The sequence below is a fragment of the Dipodomys ordii genome, unplaced genomic scaffold, assembly GCF_000151885.1.
Source record: "Dipodomys ordii isolate 6190 unplaced genomic scaffold, Dord_2.0 Scaffold13, whole genome shotgun sequence".
Lineage (NCBI taxonomy): Eukaryota > Metazoa > Chordata > Mammalia > Rodentia > Heteromyidae > Dipodomys > Dipodomys ordii.
The window spans coordinates 24,259,768-24,276,515 of record NW_012267229.1 but is presented as its reverse complement, the minus strand read 5'-3'; the positions used below and the strand labels follow the sequence as shown (position 1 = coordinate 24,276,515).

At 57.5% G+C, this 16,748-nt stretch overlaps 2 protein-coding genes across 10 annotated transcripts in view; both read left to right on the top strand.

Moving 5' to 3' along the window:
• Elmo2 (engulfment and cell motility 2) overlaps positions 1-4,725 on the top strand; it is a 39,236-nt gene extending 34,511 nt beyond the window's left edge. For all 5 annotated transcript variants that reach the window (XM_013011011.1, XM_013011008.1, XM_013011010.1 and 2 more), the window contains 2 exons: positions 1,639-1,716; positions 3,327-4,725. In XM_013011011.1, the coding sequence (XP_012866465.1) occupies positions 1,639-1,716; positions 3,327-3,527 (279 nt within the window). In that variant the 3' untranslated portion in view covers positions 3,528-4,725. The remainder of the gene's footprint in view (positions 1-1,638; positions 1,717-3,326) is intronic.
• A 1,274-nt stretch (positions 4,726-5,999) lies between these two features.
• On the top strand, positions 6,000-16,526 carry Slc35c2 (solute carrier family 35 (GDP-fucose transporter), member C2). Of its 5 annotated transcripts, none has more exons than XM_013010957.1 (11): positions 6,000-6,028; positions 6,984-6,989; positions 9,443-9,803; positions 10,091-10,241; positions 10,844-10,907; positions 11,560-11,632; positions 12,285-12,453; positions 12,543-12,626; positions 14,356-14,531; positions 15,441-15,570; positions 15,748-16,526. In XM_013010957.1, the coding sequence occupies exons 3-11, from the start codon at positions 9,684-9,686 to the stop codon at positions 15,963-15,965; spliced, it is 1,185 nt and encodes a 394-aa protein (XP_012866411.1). In that variant the 5' UTR covers positions 6,000-6,028; positions 6,984-6,989; positions 9,443-9,683; the 3' UTR covers positions 15,966-16,526. The 5 variants fall into 5 exon arrangements, with proteins under 5 accessions (XP_012866411.1, XP_012866415.1, XP_012866412.1 ...); XM_013010958.1 differs by lacking the exon at positions 6,000-6,028 and adding an exon at positions 6,383-6,523; XM_013010961.1 differs by lacking the exon at positions 6,984-6,989 and having other exon boundaries at positions 6,010-6,028.
• The last annotated feature ends 222 nt before the right edge of the window (positions 16,527-16,748 follow it).

The following is a 16,748-nucleotide window of genomic DNA, read 5'->3' as shown; positions in this document are numbered from 1 at the left end:
AGTCTCACATGGATTTTTCTGCCCCGGCTGGCTTTGAACCGACTCCTCAGATATTGCCTCCTGAGTAGCTAGAATTAAAGGCATGAGCCACCAGCACCCGGTGCAAGTTTCTTCCTTTATAAGTTCTCCCTCTGTCTTTTCCATCTTTTTCTTTTTTTTCATTTGTAGTTTATTAGTTGAAGAAACCAGGTTGCTTGTTCAGTAGTTTCCCACAGTGTGGTTTTGCTGATTTTCTCCCTGCGGTATAGTCGGACTCATTTCTCTGCCCTAGATCTTTAAATTGGAAGAGGGATCTGGAGGTTTGGTTTGGTTCAGGTTTGACATTTTTTCATGCAAGGCCACGTTGTAGATAGTATAGAATTCTCCCAAGGGACCCATAGTGTGTGGTGTCTCTCTGTGTCACGTCAACAGATTGCTGCTGTTCAGGGCCTCCCGTGAGCAAGTTCAGGTCTGCAAGCAGGTGATGCTGTGATACTCTCACACAACTGTTCTTCCTGTCCGCAAGCTAACTGCATCTGCAGATAAGCCTACTTCTGCTGGGCACCGTGGCTTACACCTGTGATCCTTGCTAGAGGCTAGATCTGAGGTTCAAGGTTTGAAGCCAGCCTGGGCAGGAAAGCCTGAGAGACTTATCTCTAATTAACTGCCAAAATTCTGGAAGTGGAGCTGTGGCTCAAGCGCTAGAGTGACAGTCTTGAAAAAGCTATGGTACAACGCCCGGGCCCTGAGTTCAAGGCCCAGGACTGACACACTCCTGTGTCTTTTTGATTCCCCAGTGGCAGAGTTGGCGTAAGGAAGGCAGGTAAATGCCCAGTTCTTCTTTTACACTCATAGCTGTAAGACAGGGACAGAGAGCTCTCTGGGCTCCCCTAGCAAGGACCAGATTGGTGCCTGGGGTTGGTTTTTAGTATTACTACAAGATAATGGAATTGGATTCCATCCATTGTGGCTATTTTGCTAATGTCCAAACTCTTAAGACTTCCCTGTGGGGGCTGGGAAGGTGGCTCAGTGGTAGAGCGCTTGCCTTGCATGCATGAGGCCCTGGGTTCGATTCCTTAGCACCACATATAGCAGAAAAAAACAAGTCGGAAGTGGTGCTGTGGTTCAAGTGGTAGAGCGCTAGCCTTGAGCTGAAGAGCTGAGGGACAGTGCCCAGGCCCAGAGTTCAGGCCCCACAACCGGACCCAAAAAAAAAAGAAAAAGACTTCCCTGTAGGAATTACAGCATACTTGAGGAAGAAAGCCAGTCCCTTTGAGTAATAAGAAATACATCTTTTAGGGGAACCTATACTCAGGGATTCGCATTCAAGGGGTCTGAGTGTTGGAAATGACTTTTCTCCAACCAACTCCTGCTTGTTTGGGTGTTTTGTTTTGTTTTTCTTGAGATAATCTGTGTAGCCTGTCTCAGAGTTCCAGGCCTGGAACCCTGCCCCTTGAGTGCTGGGGTTACAGGTGTGTGCCACCATGCCTAGCTTCCAATCCTAAAGTCTTACCACATCTTTGTGATTTGGGTGGAGAGTAAAGGTTGATTACCACCACCTCCCCCCAGGTCTACCCCTCCCCTACACGTGTGCCTCGGAGGCCTGGTGACATCACAACCGAATCACTGCTTCTAATAACCGAATCCTTTCTCTTTTAGGAGGTGTTAGAACTGGCTTTCTCCATCCTGTATGATCCTGATGAGACCTTGAACTTCATTGCGCCTAATAAGTACGAGGTGAGCTGTGTGCCACATGTGTTCTGTGAACAGTGGCACCCCATGGCTGTGGCTCTGGAGGCGGGAGGAGCGGGCAGGACAGGGGCATGTGGCTCTGGAGGCAGGGGAGGAGCGGGCAGGACAGGGGCATGTGGCTCTGGAGGCAGGGGAGGAGCCGGCAGGACAGGAGCATGTGGGACAAGAGCAGGCGGGGCCGGAGCAGGCAGGAGCGCCCCAAAGCAGTGGCAGAGCAGGTGGTAAAGGCTCTTGGACACTGGCCTTCTATCTCCTGCTTGGCCTCTCCACATTAGTGTAGTGCTCACTATTAGAAGGACAGGTCTAGTTACTTCCTGAACACTAGAATTGTCTTTTCAGTTTCTCTTGGCTTCCTGCCAAGTGGACCCAACAGGTAGGCCCTCAGGGCTGCCAGTGACCTTGAAGCCATAGGGATCTGGTACAGACGAGGGCACAGAGTTCTACCTGCAGCCCTGGAAGGTACTGGGCATTAACTTCAGGAGAGACCCTGTGTGTCTGGGACTGGAGTGTCCAGTGGAGGACGTGTGCGCGCGCACGCGCGCGTGTGTGTGTGTGTGTGTACACGTGGGTGTGCATATGCCTAGGTAGGAGGGTTTGAACTCAGGACCTAGATGTGCTCTCTTAACTTTTTCCCTCAAGACTGTTGCTCCACCATTTGAGCCACAGCTTCCCTTTGAACTTTTTGGTGGTTAGTTGGACATAAGATTCTCATAGACTTTCCTGCCTGGGCTGGCTTCAAACCGAAATCCTCAGATCTCAACCTCCTGAGTAGTGAGGATTTACAGGTGTGAGCCACTGGCATCTGGCTTCTGAAGGGTAGTCCAGGCTAGTCTTGAACTCACGATCTGGCTGCTTCATCTTCCCCATTTATTACCAGTGCACCCACCATGGCTAGCCCAGTGGAGTTTTCCAGGCGGCACTAAAGGACCGGCAGGGGCAGGGCGGGTGAGCACGTGAGCAGGCACCACAGACCACTGAGGAGGGAGGGTGAGGAGTGTGTGCTGTTCTCCCCGCGCACTACGAGACCCCAGCTCTGTGTTTCAGCTTTTTGAACATTAAAGTTTTTAAATTTACATTTTGAAACAAACTTGAGGTCTTTAGGTGCCCTTGCTGTGACTGTCTCCTGTTTTTCACCTGTACCCTCAGTTTCTCATTTCAGAGGTGGCTTTGGGTAGGTGACCTTTGATAGCCTGTGTCTGTTTGGCTGTATTAATTCATTCCTATTTTTAGATTACATCTCATTGGGCTGGGAAGGTGCCTCAGTGATAGAGTGCTTGCCTAGCATGCATGAAGCCCTGGGTTCTATTCCTCAGTACCACATAAACAAAAAAGGCCAGAAGTAGAGAGTGTTAGCCTTGAGTAAAAGAAGCTCAAGGACAGTGCCCAGGCCCTGAGTTCAAGCCCCAGGACTGGCAAAAAAAAAAAAAAAAACCTCGTATGTTAAGGACTTTTAACATCAGCCTCCATAAAAAGCAGTCTCTTGAGGAAGCAGACCCCGCCCCCATCTTTGTGAATACCCCAGATCATAATGCCTGGACTATGCATGTCCCAAGGTGACCTGTGGCCCCATGTGACATTTCACACCTTGCCTGCAGTACTGCATCTGGATTGATGGCCTCAGCGCCCTACTGGGAAAGGACATGTCCAGCGAGCTGACCAAGAGTGACCTGGACATGCTGCTGAGCATGGAGATGAAGCTGCGGCTGCTGGACCTGGAGAACATCCAGATCCCCGAGGCACCACCACCCGTCCCCAAGGAGCCCAGCAGCTACGACTTTGTCTACCACTACAGCTGAGCCAGGAGCCAGAGACCGCAGGACCGGGAAGGAACTGGGGCCCAGGAGATACACTCGCAGTCTGGTGCCTTGTCTTTCACCTGTACAAAATCTGTAGTGATCACGGTGGCCAGTGAATGCCAGCCTCTCCTCAGACCCACCTTGGGCCGCACAGAGCTGCTCCTGGTCCAGGGAGTCAGGAAGGCAGGACACACTGCCCTCAGCACTGCAGAGCCTGGGGTGGGACCGTGAGGAGCAGGCCTCTGCCTTCAGTCCCAACCGGCCTTCACAGCAGCCACTCTTTTCTTCCTGTGCTTGCTCTCTGGTTGGCTAGGCCCCACAGGAGCCAGAGCTGGCCCAGGAAAGGCTGCCTGCGGAGCACAGGTGGGATGGCTGTGGTGAGAGCCTTGAGTGACTAGCTTTGAGTGGCCCGTGCCTGAGACTGAGATCTGAGGACAGGCCTTGGGCCTTGGCTTTTGTCTTCATGAGGGCTCACTCCAGCCTCCTCTGGTGCCAAGATGCTGCTGCTTCTGAGCTTTGGCTCTAACATCTCTGGTTTCTAGAGCTATCTGATCTCTTTTGCCCTTGCAGGTATCAGGGCAGATGGAAATTTCTCCTACAAGCTCAGTTCCTCATCCTGGCCAGGCAGAGACCTCTGGGCCAAGTCCTGCCCTCGGTCTCCAGGAATGCATCAGGGAAAGCCTGGCTGAAGCCTGGGCCTAGACTGGTGAGGTCTCAAGATTGTACAACCTTTGTCCCTAGGTTTAGCTTTTTTTTTCTGAAGGGCACATTCTTCCCCCAGGAATTTCCATCCCCTCCAGTGTGCTTTCCTTTGGCCTTCTAGACTCCAGGAAGTCTGCCTTCCCTTCCTGTCCTCCCTGGCACCATGGTATCTGCCGTTGGCCATGATTTCAGAAAGCTGACTAAGAGCACATGTATTAGCACGGTGGCATTCCATTCTGGCAGCCTGGCATGGTAGTACCACCCAATGAAGAGTGTACTTTATATTTTCTTTACTCTAGGCCATACTTATGCAGACATGTATATATATTTATAGAAGATCTACCTATCCTAGGATGGAATGTTGGGGGGAAAATAAAATTGAGGGTTATAAAAAAGTATTACTTCCAGTTGTAAGGTGAGAATGTAACCAGAGAGCTGGCAGGAGCTTCCTGTCAGTAACAATGTTTTCAATAAATACTCTTTGCTGTACCAACCAGTTCCTACTAACACTGTCTGTGTACTGACCAAGGGCAGGGGTCTCCTAGCAGCTTTCATTTTAGTGTGCCTGGAGATCTGCGAGCTCCAGTTGGAGCCCTTAGCCCCTGTCCTCCCCTTCCACACCCACACCTGTTCCCATCACCCAGACACACACCTGCTGGCTACAATGCTCAGATTGTTGCACCGGGACAAAGCGTTTCCTGCTTGGCACTGCTGGGAAGCATGCTCATTCTACACCCCCATCAACATGTCCTCCCTCTTTTCTCTGCCAAGGACACAGCCAGGGAACAGCACGAGTACTTGTGCCTTAAAAGAAGACACATTCTGCACCCTGCGTGTGGCCGTGCTTGGTGCCCAGCCTCCCCAGCTGGTGATTTATTCTGTTGCTCCAATCTGCAGCCTTGGTAGCTGGGAGATCTGAACAAGAACAGTGATGAAAATAGACTCTTTCTCTTGCCTCTGAGAGAACGGGGTGAGGGCAGTTCTTTCAGAAGGCATAGAAAGTACATCCAATTCAGACCTAGGGAAGCCAAAACCTTGGCTGTGATGGGTACCACTGTAGGCACTCGGTAAGCACTGAATGAACTGCGCTGAATGCCTGCATGGTGCTCCTGGCATTGCCAAGGGCAGCAGTTTGCTAAAGCACTGCTTACCCTGTCCTGGAGCCTCCTGTTCTCAGGGGTCAGGAGCCCAGCTGAGTCACTTGCAAGGACCCCTATTTGCAGCCAGCCCAGGAGGCGGCTGGAGGAGGAGGAAACACACAAAGCTGGGTTTCCGCGTGCAGCCTGAGCCTCTCAGACTTGATGGCTCTCTCTCTGCCGGCACATCTTTTAATTCATCCTGCAAGATGAATTAGGTCTGGATCTCTGGGCTGGCATTTTGGAGCCACGACAATCTGTCTCTTGTCTACTTAGCCCCCTTCCCCCCGCCGTGGGTTTTGGACCCCGTAACCACTCTGGCCCCGAGGCGCCTGGCTGGCGCCTTCTCGGCCCCCGACCATTCCGCTTCCTCATGGATGGCCCTCTCCCCGCAGCACAGACCGCGCGTGGAAGTGAGATCGTGCTTAGCGGCTCTCCCGAATCACTTGTGCAGGGATGCTGGCAGAGGAAGGAAGCCATGGGCTTGTCTTCCAGGCTCGGCCCGTGGTCGCCCGGTAGCCGGCGGGGACGCGGGCGCCATCGCAGCGGGGGCCCCGCCCCGCCCTCGGCAGCCGCTTCCGGCGGAAGTCCCCCCGCGGCGGGGGGAGGCGGGCCCTGGCTCGCACTTCCGGCAGGAGGATCCCTGCCCGGAGCGCCGGGGCGGTGAGTGGGCGCGCGGCGGGCGGCCCGGGGACCCCGCCCGGGCTCGGTGCGCGGCCGAGGCGGGCGCACTCGAGGCCGCGGTTTCCCCCGGGGCGGGAGGGGTCTCCCGCTCGCCCGGCGCGCGCGGCGCATCCGCCGGGGCGCGCCCAGATGGGGGCCGGGCGCCGCCCGCCGGGCGAGGCCGCGGCCCGCCGCGGGGTGGGGCGCTGGGAGCACGTGGACAAACACGGAAACGTCAGCTGGCGGGAGTGCCGGGGCCTGGAGGCGCTCGGGCCGGCCTCCGCCCGGCCTCCGCCCGGCGCGCAGGGAGGCGGCCGGGCTCCCGACGGGGCCGCGGGGGGGGGGGGGCAGCAAAGGTCGCGAGGCCTCGGCGTGGCCGCCGCCCTCGGAGGGTCACGTGGCCTTCCCTGGGTGCTGGGAGGACTCCAGGCTGTAGGGGCAAAAAGAGGAGCAGGGAGGCGGCCGCGACCCCCGCTGCAGGCCGCGGTCTGGAAGGTAATGGCGGGAGGAGAGGCGGGAGCGGTCGCTGGAAGGGCTGGGGCCAGCTCCGGTAGTAGAGCCTGCTCGGCGCCCAGCACAGCACCCCAAGAAAAGTGACTGGGGCTGGAGCTGACCGGGCAGCATTTGAGGAATTGGGGAAATTTGCATGTGACTTCACATAAACTGGGGACAGTGAGTAGGAACTTTCTACACGACTTTACAGTAAGTTGGAGGCACCAGGACTAAGATTTCTTAGGACATCTTAAGATTGGGCTGTCTCAAGTAGAGCAGTCGGACATCCTGAGTGCTCAGGAAAACTGGCTGGCAGGGGAAGAGAGGAGAGTAAGTCCATCTGGGAGCTGGTACTGAGGGCAGTGCCTGGGGCACACTCCCCTCCTCAGAGGCCCAGGCTTTGACCTGCTAGTAACAGTTGGACAAATCCAGTCCAAAGGTCAAGTTTTTCTGAGTCCTGCAGTAGCAGGTGAGGCTGCAGGATTTGCACTTGGGCCTCTGACTTCAAAGTTGGGGGGCACGGGAGCTGCCCTCAGCTTAGCTGCTTGTTAGAGAAAAGCAGGCCTTTCTCCCTGGCTTCCTGTGTGACCTGGATGCAAATGAGGAACTGCAAGTTGCTTACTGAGGTCATGAGCTGGGGATTTGGCTATTTGAAGGTGAGGCCGGTTTTGAACCGAGGTGAGACATGACGGTGTTGGAACAGAAACTTGGCGAAAGCAGGAAGTGTAAGAAGCTAGTTCATAGAAGGGGGCTTGGAAGCCCCTGGAAGGGGTGGACGCCCGGAGACAGCCTTCCTAGTCCCACCTGCCCCAAGACCTCCTGTGTGGAGTAAGCAATACCCTCCCCCATCCAGTGCCAGCTTCTCCCACTGAGCTTCACCCCTGCTCCCAGCTAACATTTGTGCATTTTAGGTGTTACAACATGGGGTAGGAATGTTTCTAGCCTCCAGTGGGTGGAGGCCAGATATGCCTGCTAAATGAACTCTAATACACAGGACAGGCCTTAACCCTCAAAAATTTACCCAGCCTCAAACACCAGTAGAGAGAAACACCAAGAGAGAAACACTAGTGGCAGAAGAGAGTGGGCCTTAAAGGCTATTGTATGTATGTTTGAGGCCATGCACCTCCCTCCCTCGTTCAGGCTGGGAATGGCAGGTGAAGCAGGAGCTCTGCGAGGGGCTACTGCAGTGGGTGGGAGGAGTGGGGGGCGGGGGCAGAGTGGCGGGAGCCGGGCAGGCTCAGCTGCGGTAGAGGTTAGGAAATGTGGCTCATTTCTGGAGAGTTTTTGAAGATGGTGGTGCTGGCACTTGTTGGGGCTCAAGAAAAGGGTATCAGGAATGAGAACAGGGCCATGGGCTGTGCCCAAGGTGGATGGCAGGATTGGCTGTGGGTGGGGGGCTAGAGACCCCCTTTACTCAGACATGAAGGTAAAGAGGTCAGGGCAGCAGTGGGGTGAGCCTCTGGGGAACAGAGTGGGATGCACGTGGGGGGGGAGCTGCTTCGCCCCCATCCCCAATCCACGGTTCCAACTCGCCTTCTACCACAGCCATTTCCTAACAACTTTTATTATCTTGAAATGAAACTTGTGATTAGTAAAAACTGCCTACACAGAATTTTTAAAAGTCAATGGTGCCCTGACTATAATTTGGAAGGAAAGTAATTGACAATAAAATCAAATGTGTTTCATCTGTAAGTTCGTGCGTACAAGGGAGCTGGAGGCAGAGTGTGGCAGCCAGCGCAGAACATCTGGGCGCGTGGCCGCCATCAGTGCACCGAGCTCTGGTGAGCCCCGGTGTTGGCAGCTCAGATACCTTGGTGCCGTTGCTGCCTGTGACATGGGTTTTCCGGAATGGAGAAGGGGTTAAGCTGCTCCTCAGTGTGTCTGGTAATTGTGTTCCTGGCAATTTCAGGAACTAGTAGAGCCGAGTTCATAACTGAGCTAGGTTCTGGTTCTGCCTACAAGAATGTCAGAGTCCCACAGAATGCAGACCACTTCTTGGTTGTGGCACCTTTGTGGTCCCTGCCAGGATCACCCCCAGTTCCAAAGCTGTTCTGAAAAGAGCCATGGCCCCGGGTGCCCACGGGATGCGGGCATTTCTGATCGGTGATCCTGGGAAGGCTCAGAGGTAGCTTTTCAGTGGGATGGGGAGATGACAAGGGGGAAAGCAACACAATGAAACAGGTGTGCTGAGGGCGGGTCCCCGGTGCCCCTGAACCCTCATCTGGGTCCCTGGAATGCCAAGAAAGGGTAGTGGTTAGACATGCTAGGACCCTGAGGTGTCACCTTGGGGTGAGTGACTGGAGGCTAGAGCAAGGTAGATTTGGGGATTCCTGGCAGATCCATCCAGTGTAACCCTGAAGAATCGTGTGTGTGGCAGGCGTGTGTGTGTGTCCTGCTGTAACTCCCGGCCAGGACACCAGGCGCTGGGGTGGAGTCAGTGGGGCCCCACCCTCCTAGCATGGCGGAGGCTCTGGGCTCCATCCCTAGCCCTGACTAGATCCATAAATCACACCCTACTCCTGTGCTTTGGAGGGAAAGTAGGGGCTCTTGGAGTGGGCAGAGCAGGGTATTGGGGAAGTGCTTGAGTAAGTGACAGGGTGGTCTGAAGCTACACAGGATGAACAGAGGAAGAACTGAAGGCTGCAGGGTTTCTGTTCTGCAGCAGGATGGCACCTGGGGGCTGGGGAAGTGAAAGGCTGCGGTGAGAGCCAGGGCTGGACGGACCAGCCTGACCAGGTCTCCTCTTCAGGAGAAGAGCTCTGGGAGCTGCAGCAGGGTGCGCAGTGTGGTCTGACGGGTTGGGTGAGGCAGCTGCAAAGGTCAGGGCAGCCTGGGCTCTTGGGAGCCATGGCCCCCTCAGCCTCCCTGTGCCCTCGCTTGCCCTTGGCCCACGCCACCAGAACTGCCTTTTGATCTTTGCAGCAGCAGCAGAGCTAAGGATCTGTGAGCCCTGCGTCCTGCCAACCATGGAGCAAGTGGGCTGAGGCCCCAGCCTGGGGCTCTAGCCACCATTCCAGCGATGGCTGTGAAGAGGGCTCTGCCGGCCCAGGCAGCTACGCGTTGAAAGCCGCCATCCAGCTGCACCAGCTCGGCCTGTGGGCTGCCTTCGAGAGCCGTGCCTGTCCCTGCCGGCCCTGGAGCTGGGGTGCCGCAGCCCCCACCAATGGGGAGGTGGGCCCTGGACCTGGCCTTCGTGTGGAAGGCCGTGTTGACCCTGGGGCTGGTCCTGCTCTACTACTGCTTCTCCATCGGCATCACCTTCTACAACAAATGGCTAACGAAGGTAGCCGGAGGCCTTGCCGGGGCTGGGGCTGGCAGGGAGGAGGTGGCTGGGCATGTGGCCAGCCGGCATGTGTTGGAGGTAGCCCTTGGCTGGATTGACCTCCGGGCTGCCACTTCTTTGGGTGGCCTCTAACACGGGACCAGTTTCTTCCTGGTCTGTGGTCCTGGGGGGGGGGGCACAGGCAGTGCCTCTGAGAGTGGCTCGTGCTGCCCCAGGATCGGGGTGGCCTCGGGTGGACGGCCGAGCGCAGGCAGCCTGGCGAGCCTGGCCTGCCTTGTGCCCCGCAGAGTTTCCACTTCCCCCTCTTCATGACCATGCTGCACCTGGCCGTCATCTTCCTCTTCTCCGCCCTGTCCAGGGCGCTGGTGCAGTGGTCCAGCCGCAGGGCCCGTGTGGTGCTGAGCTGGACTGACTACCTCAGGAGAGTGGCCCCCACGGGTATGTTCTGGCGGAGGCCCAAGGTGCTGGGTAACCTTGATGCTGGGCACCCCTCTTCCCACTGTTCCCATCCCCCACTGCCTCCCCGTCTCCCCGCCCTGCCACACACCTCAGAAGGCACGCTACAGAGTGTGTGTGTGGGGGGGGGAGGCCCTTCCCAAAGCCAGCTGGTGCTGGTCTGGACAATTTCCTAGGCAAGGCCTAAAGGAAGGGTGAGACCTGGGAGGGGCGCTGGCCCATAGCGAGGTCAGAAAGGCTGCTGGGCGTGTACTGAATACTGAGAACTCCACTCTGGGAGGGAGGAGGAGGAGGGGAGAGCAGGGTCCAGGTGCCCTTTAAGGAGTGTGGAGTTTCACCCCATGGGAGATGAGTTAACAAATAGAAGAGCACAGGAGGCAACCAATCAGAAAGGAGTCCACCTCTAATGCTGGAGCAGACTTGCCCCTACTTTTGGCCAATGTTAACTCTTTGGCTGCTGGCGGGGGGTGGGGGGCGCTGTGGTTTCCAGACAGGACGTGTGAGGTGCCCTGGGCACCTCCTGTCAGCCACCTTGGCTGAGTGTCCTGTGCCCGTGCCAGCTGCAGCGCTCCTTGTCTCCACAGCACTGGCAACAGCACTTGATGTGGGCTTGTCCAACTGGAGCTTCCTCTACATCACCGTGTCACTGTGAGTACCGGCCACGCCCTGCCACCTCCCTTCGGGCTCGAGCTGTCTGTCCAGCTGGCAGTCTGCTGCGCACCGGGCGACGGGCCAGCCACTCCACCGCTCTGGGACCAGCCCTTGCTCTCTCAGCTCCTCCCTGGCACCCAGCAGCGCTCCGGAAGTCTCCACTCCTCCGTAAGCCCAGTGTAGAGGGACGCTCCGCCTGCCTGCCAGGCAGCAGGGGGTGCCAGGGGGTGAGGACAGAGCCGTCCCAGCCTTGGGGAGGGGACCTGGAGGGCAGGCTGTGCAGGAGTCGGTTCTTCTCTGATCGCTGGCCTCAGAGCTCAACCCTCCACCCCCCACGCGCTCGCTTTGTCCCCATTCCTCATCCTTCCTTCCTTACCTGGTCGTAATGAAGGTCAGGTAGAGTGTAGCAATGTCACACCCGCAGCATCTCCCTGGCTACTTCAGATTCTGCCGTGAAAGGTCACTTGTCAGTCAGACGACTTAGGCCCGCCCTGGAGGTCTTCTGTGCCCAGCTTTCCCTGCTGGCCTCTGGGGAGCAGGGCAATTTGCCCTCTTCCAGCCCACTGATCTATGCCTGGGTTTTTTTTTTGGGGGGGGGGCAGGTCAGAGCCCCAGGCTCCAGCAGTGCATTGTGGGTAATCTCTTCCAGGTACACAATGACCAAATCCTCTGCCGTGCTGTTCATCTTGATCTTCTCTTTGATCTTCAAGCTGGAGGAGCTGGTGAGGCCCCCCATCTCCTGTCCTTTCTGCCCTGCCATGCCCAGAAGGAAAGGGGATCTGAGCGAGCTTGTCACCAAGTGACAGGCTCAGCCCAGGTTGCAGCAGTGCCCTCTCCTGAGGAAGACCTGGGCGAGAGACGGTGCCAGCATGTGCGGAAACAAGGGCTGGGCGCCCACAGAGGGAGGAGAGAGGGCTTGGCCGAGCTGGGCCCAGGGGTCTCTGTGTACCTGACGGCGCCCACAGAGGGAGGAGAGAGGGCTTGGCCGAGCTGGGCCCAAGGGTCTCTGTGTACCTGACGGCGCCCACAGAGGGAGGAGGGAGGGCTTGGCCGAGCTGGGCCCAAGGGTCTCTGTGTACCTGACGGCGCCCACAGAGGGAGGAGGGAGGGCTTGGCCGAGCTGGGCCCAGGGGTCTCTGTGTACCTGACGGTGCCCCGTGGCTCCTCAGCTGCGGGTGCTCGGGCCCTGGCACAGGCATCAGAAAGCACCACACTATTGCAGATAGTGGGGCTGTGCCAGCCAAATGCCACCCCTGCACACATCAGTGGGCAAGGCCTGGTCAGGACCAGGAAGGGTGAGGGGACCGCTGCGACCCCTGGAGTCCAGGGTCCCTGGGCCAGCGATGCCTGCTCTCCCCCTCCCCCGCCCCCCAGCGTGCAGCCCTGGTCCTGGTGGTCCTCCTCATCGCCGGGGGTCTCTTCATGTTCACCTACAAGTCCACTCAGTTCAACGTGGAGGGCTTCGCTCTGGTGCTGGGGGCCTCGTTCATTGGGGGCATCCGCTGGACCCTCACCCAGATACTTCTGCAGAAGGCTGAGCTGGGTGAGCATGGGAGAGGGTTACACACGAGGGTTGGAAGCTGTGGGCGTGGGCCGCGCCTCACAGCACCCTGTCCCTGTCCCGTCCCCTAGGCCTCCAGAACCCCATCGACACCATGTTCCACCTGCAGCCTCTCATGTTTCTGGGGCTCTTCCCTCTCTTTGCCATATTTGAAGGTATGTTGTGTTTTCCACCCCGGGGCCACCTCAACTCAAGGAATCCCAAACCCTGACTCTGAGCCCGGGCTGCTGCTAGCCACAACCATTACCGGGATCGGGCACAGGCCCTCCCCCTTCAGCCATGGCTTGGGGCTGGACAGACACGCAGACAGCGTGGTTCGAATCGTGTGTGACAGTGTAGCACAGAAAGTGCATAAAACAGGAGACAACACTGCCTACACAGGGCCAAGGGGCACCAGAATCACTCGCATTGTTCTGATCCTCCCCAAACTACGTGGGTAGTGTTGCCAACCCCATTTTGCAGACAGAAGAAACAGACATAGAGACATGTCCCATAGCTTGGGGATGAGCTGCTCACGGGCAGGTACTGAGCCAGCTTGCAGGTGGGGAGTGGGTGGCTGGTCGCCAGACTTGTGCCGGAGGACAAGCGGCCCGGGGGCTGGAGACGGAGCACCCTCCCCTCTTCGTCAGCTTGCAAAGACACAAGACAGGCAAGAAGACCTGTGCGGGCTGGCGGGGCCTGGCTTGCCTTCCTGCTCTGTTTTGGGATTAGTCTTTGTCTCCTGCCTGTTTATCCTTCCTCCCAGAGTCCCAGTGTCCTCGGGGTCATTACAGAAAATTCCATCCCACATCCATTTAAGTTTCAAGCAGTGAAGCGTCTCCAAGCTCCCTGAGAAAATTATTCCGCAGTCCCGTTGTCCAGGAAACTTGTATTCGTTCAGAGCCGCGTGTTTTTCTTTTTAAAAATCTCTCCCTAGCCCTTCATTATGCCCTTTGTACCAGGTGCCAGGCTCCCCCCTCCCCGGGCGTCTGCGGCACAGCGCGGCCCTCATCCGAAAGCCCCTCATCGTCCAGCCCCACTTAGCAGAGCTGCATGGATTTAGCTCCTTTAATCTTTTCTGGTAAATTAATCCCCCAAGCTCCTTCATTACTTATGTTGCTCTTCCCCGAATTCCCTTCAATTTGCCAGGGCCTTTGCATTGCTGCTGAGCCCAGCACCAACAAGATGTCCTACATTGTAAAGCGGCCGTCCTGCGGAGGGGGGGCGCTGGCACTGTGCCTTTATGCTTCCTCCACGGAAAGTCCCAGGGTTCCTTTCGGCTTCCCGTTCCCACAAGTGTCTGTGTTGTGCTGAGTGGGAGCAGCTTCACTCCCTGCTGGTGCCCAGGGACCTCGCTGGGGGTGCGGCCGAGGGGAGCGCTCTCAGAGAGGGGCTGCACAAAATGTAGCGTGTGCTCTGGTTGCCGGTTCACGTTTATGTATCTTTTCTTTTTGAGGAAGGTCCATTTCTCGTTGGGGAAGTACCTGAGCAGCTCCATGGCTGAGCACCAGGGTCACATTACAACTGTTCAGCTGGGTGGGCACCAGTGGCTCACACCTATAATCTAGCTACTCAAGGAGGCTGAGATTTGAGATTCATGGTTCAAGGCCAGCCCAGGCAGAAAAGTCCCCGTGAGCTGTTTGTCTCCAATAAACCAGGCCCTGAATTCAAGCCCCATGACTGACACAATGCTGCGGCCCTCTGTCCCAGCGCCCGGGCTCAGCTCCCTTTTCACTGCTATCTGTGCAGCCCCGGACCCCGCCCCCGCCCCCCCAGGCTCATCCTCTGTGAGGACTGTCCCCTGATGGTCAGCAGGCGCTCCCGGGTCTCCACTGCAGCCGCTATGAAGCCTGGCTGGCTGGTCCTGTACCTGGCCTCCCGTGCTCTCTTCCCCGTTGCTTTCAGGTCTCCATTTGTCCACATCTGAGAAAATCTTCCGTTTCCAGGACACAGGGCTGCTCCTGAGTGTGCTCGGGAGCCTCTTCCTTGGCGGGATTCTTGCCTTTGGTTTGGGCTTCTCTGAGTTCCTCCTAGTCTCCAGAACCTCCAGCCTCACTCTGTCCATCGCTGGCATCTTTAAGGTACAGAGGAGCAGCCTGGGCCTCTCTGAGGCACCCTGTAGACCCTACCCTGTAGCTGCCCAGTTAGGTGAGGTGCTGCGCTCCCTCTGCGCATCCCGTGGCCCCGGGGGTGGGCGATGGTCCCCATGGCAGAGTTAGGCACCCTGGAGAGGCCCCTGCCCATATAGGCAGCTGGGATGAGTTCACATTTTCCTCAAGTGCAGTGCAGTGCTAGTCATGTGGCTGAGATCTGGGGCCAAGGGTCAGTGGTCTGTCCATTCTCACTGGAAAGCTCCGTGATCGGGGTGTGGTGCGACTGGGTGGTAGCGTGCGTGTGGGAACCCCTGGGTCCTGCCCCAGCAACACAGAAAACATGAAGAGCTTGTGCCCGATGGGCGGTGCTTGCCGCAACCTGGCCAGGGACAGTCGTGACATCACACGTGGTGTCATGCGGCCGGGGCTGCCGCCTGTCCCCTGCTCTTCTCCTTTTTCTCCCCCTCACCATTTCTCCAGTCTGGCAGGTGCAGAGAGGATTTCCCCCTGTGACCAGCAGACACCCTAGAACTAGAATGCAAGGGTCTCCTGTCTGCCACCTGCCAAATGATCAGGCCTAAGCCTCGGGCTTTAGAGCGATGGCTCTGCAGACCCATTTGTTGTGTGAGGCCACCTGTGAGTGCCCGGTGCCCGCGGCACGCCCCGGCTCTCCCGTCACTTCTGTGGAAAGCACCTGCAGGGCTGCAGGGCCGTAGGATTGCCGCAGGCTCTGTCCTGGACCTCCACCCTGCAGCCAGCCGGGCCCGCCCAGGTGGGAGGGAGTCTGTCGGTCTGGCTGTAGGCTTCAAGTGCACCGGACTCACCCTCCTGTGCCCTCCTTGCCCAAAAGCCAGCTCCAGACTGTGCCCAGCCCTCAGCCCTCTTCTCTGCCCACAGGAAGTCTGCACCCTGCTGCTGGCGGCTCACCTACTAGGCGATCAAATCAGCCTCCTAAACTGGCTGGGCTTTGCCCTCTGCCTCTCGGGAATCTCCCTGCATGTAGCCTTGAAAGCCCTGCATTCTAGAGGTATGGAGCCTTCCAGAAGCCTCAGCTTTTCCCATGTCAGCCCCCTTCCCTGACGCTGAGTGCCTCCGATCACCCTTCCCCTGGCTGCCAGCCTGCCACCAGCTCGGGGGGGGGTCACGGGTCACCTGGAGAGGGCGCGCGCCCTGGCTGCACAGGTCACTGGTCTGTCTTCTCAAGGGGACGGTGGCCCCAAGCCCCCAAAGGGCCTGGTGTCCAGCCCGGACCTGGAGCTGCTGCTGCAGAGCAGCCAGCAGGACGAGGACACGGAGGAGCCCAGGCGCAGCAGTGACCACCCGGAGGACCTGCGCCCCTGCTGCCGCGGCCTTCGACACCCCGACGCGCCAGCAGCTCAGAGCTGGCAGAGGGGTCGCCCTGCCCGGAGCCCGCAGCAGTGACCACCCGGGGACCTGAGCCCCCGTTGCCGCAGCCTTCAAGACCCCAGCACCCCAGCAGCTCAGAGCTGGCAGAGGGGTCGCCCTGCCCGGAGCCCGGGCCTGGCAGTCGCTGGGCAGGACCCTGCAGTGGGCCGGGGCTTCTGGCCTTGCCCTTCCCTCTGAAGCTGGAGCCTGCCCATGCTGTGCTGGGAGCCATGTTGGACCATGGCAGTGAAGGGGTGAGCTCTGCTGGCCTAGCTGGGAGCCAGCATGGCCTCCGGGGGCTGGGGGTGGGGCCTGACTGGGCTGCCCAGCAGTTGGGAAGTGGACCTTAGGAGGCCAGGTCCTCATCATCTGGACTGTGCTCATAGAGAGCAGATCTATTTACAGTTTGGAGATGAATGTCAAAGTCCACTGTTGTGTGGTCCCTCCCCCGACCCCCCACGGCAGGGCAGGGGGCAGAGCAGGGAGAGCCGGCCTCCTGCTGCTCTCCTGCTTCTGTGCTGAGCCTAGGCATCCTTGGGGCCCCTTCACTCCTGCAAGCAGGAAATAAATGAGCACTTGCTGGAGATAACGTTTTTAGTGCAGATGTGAATAGTGTCTTAGCCACTAAGTAGCTGTGTGACCTTTAGCAAATCATTTAACCTCTCTGTGCTGTAGTTTTTTCATCTGTGAAATGAGGTTATCTCTCACTGGTTCTAAAGATTCTTTTCTTTTCATCTGTTGCCATTATTTATTTTTAAAATCTCTTTAATAAGTAGCCAACAGGCCAAGACCTACAAAAGAAAGGTAAAGAACTTATTA

Bases quoted from the DNA above. Each gene is read 5' to 3' on its own strand.
- Slc35c2 (XM_013010957.1), top strand. From the start codon at position 9,684: ATGGGGAGGTGGGCCCTGGACCTGGCCTTCGTGTGGAAGGCCGTGTTG. The intron at 9,804-10,090 runs GTAGCCGGAGGC...TGTGCCCCGCAG, and splicing joins ACAACAAATGGCTAACGAAG to AGTTTCCACTTCCCCCTCTT. The intron at 12,454-12,542 runs GTGAGCATGGGA...CCCGTCCCCTAG, and splicing joins TCTGCAGAAGGCTGAGCTGG to GCCTCCAGAACCCCATCGAC.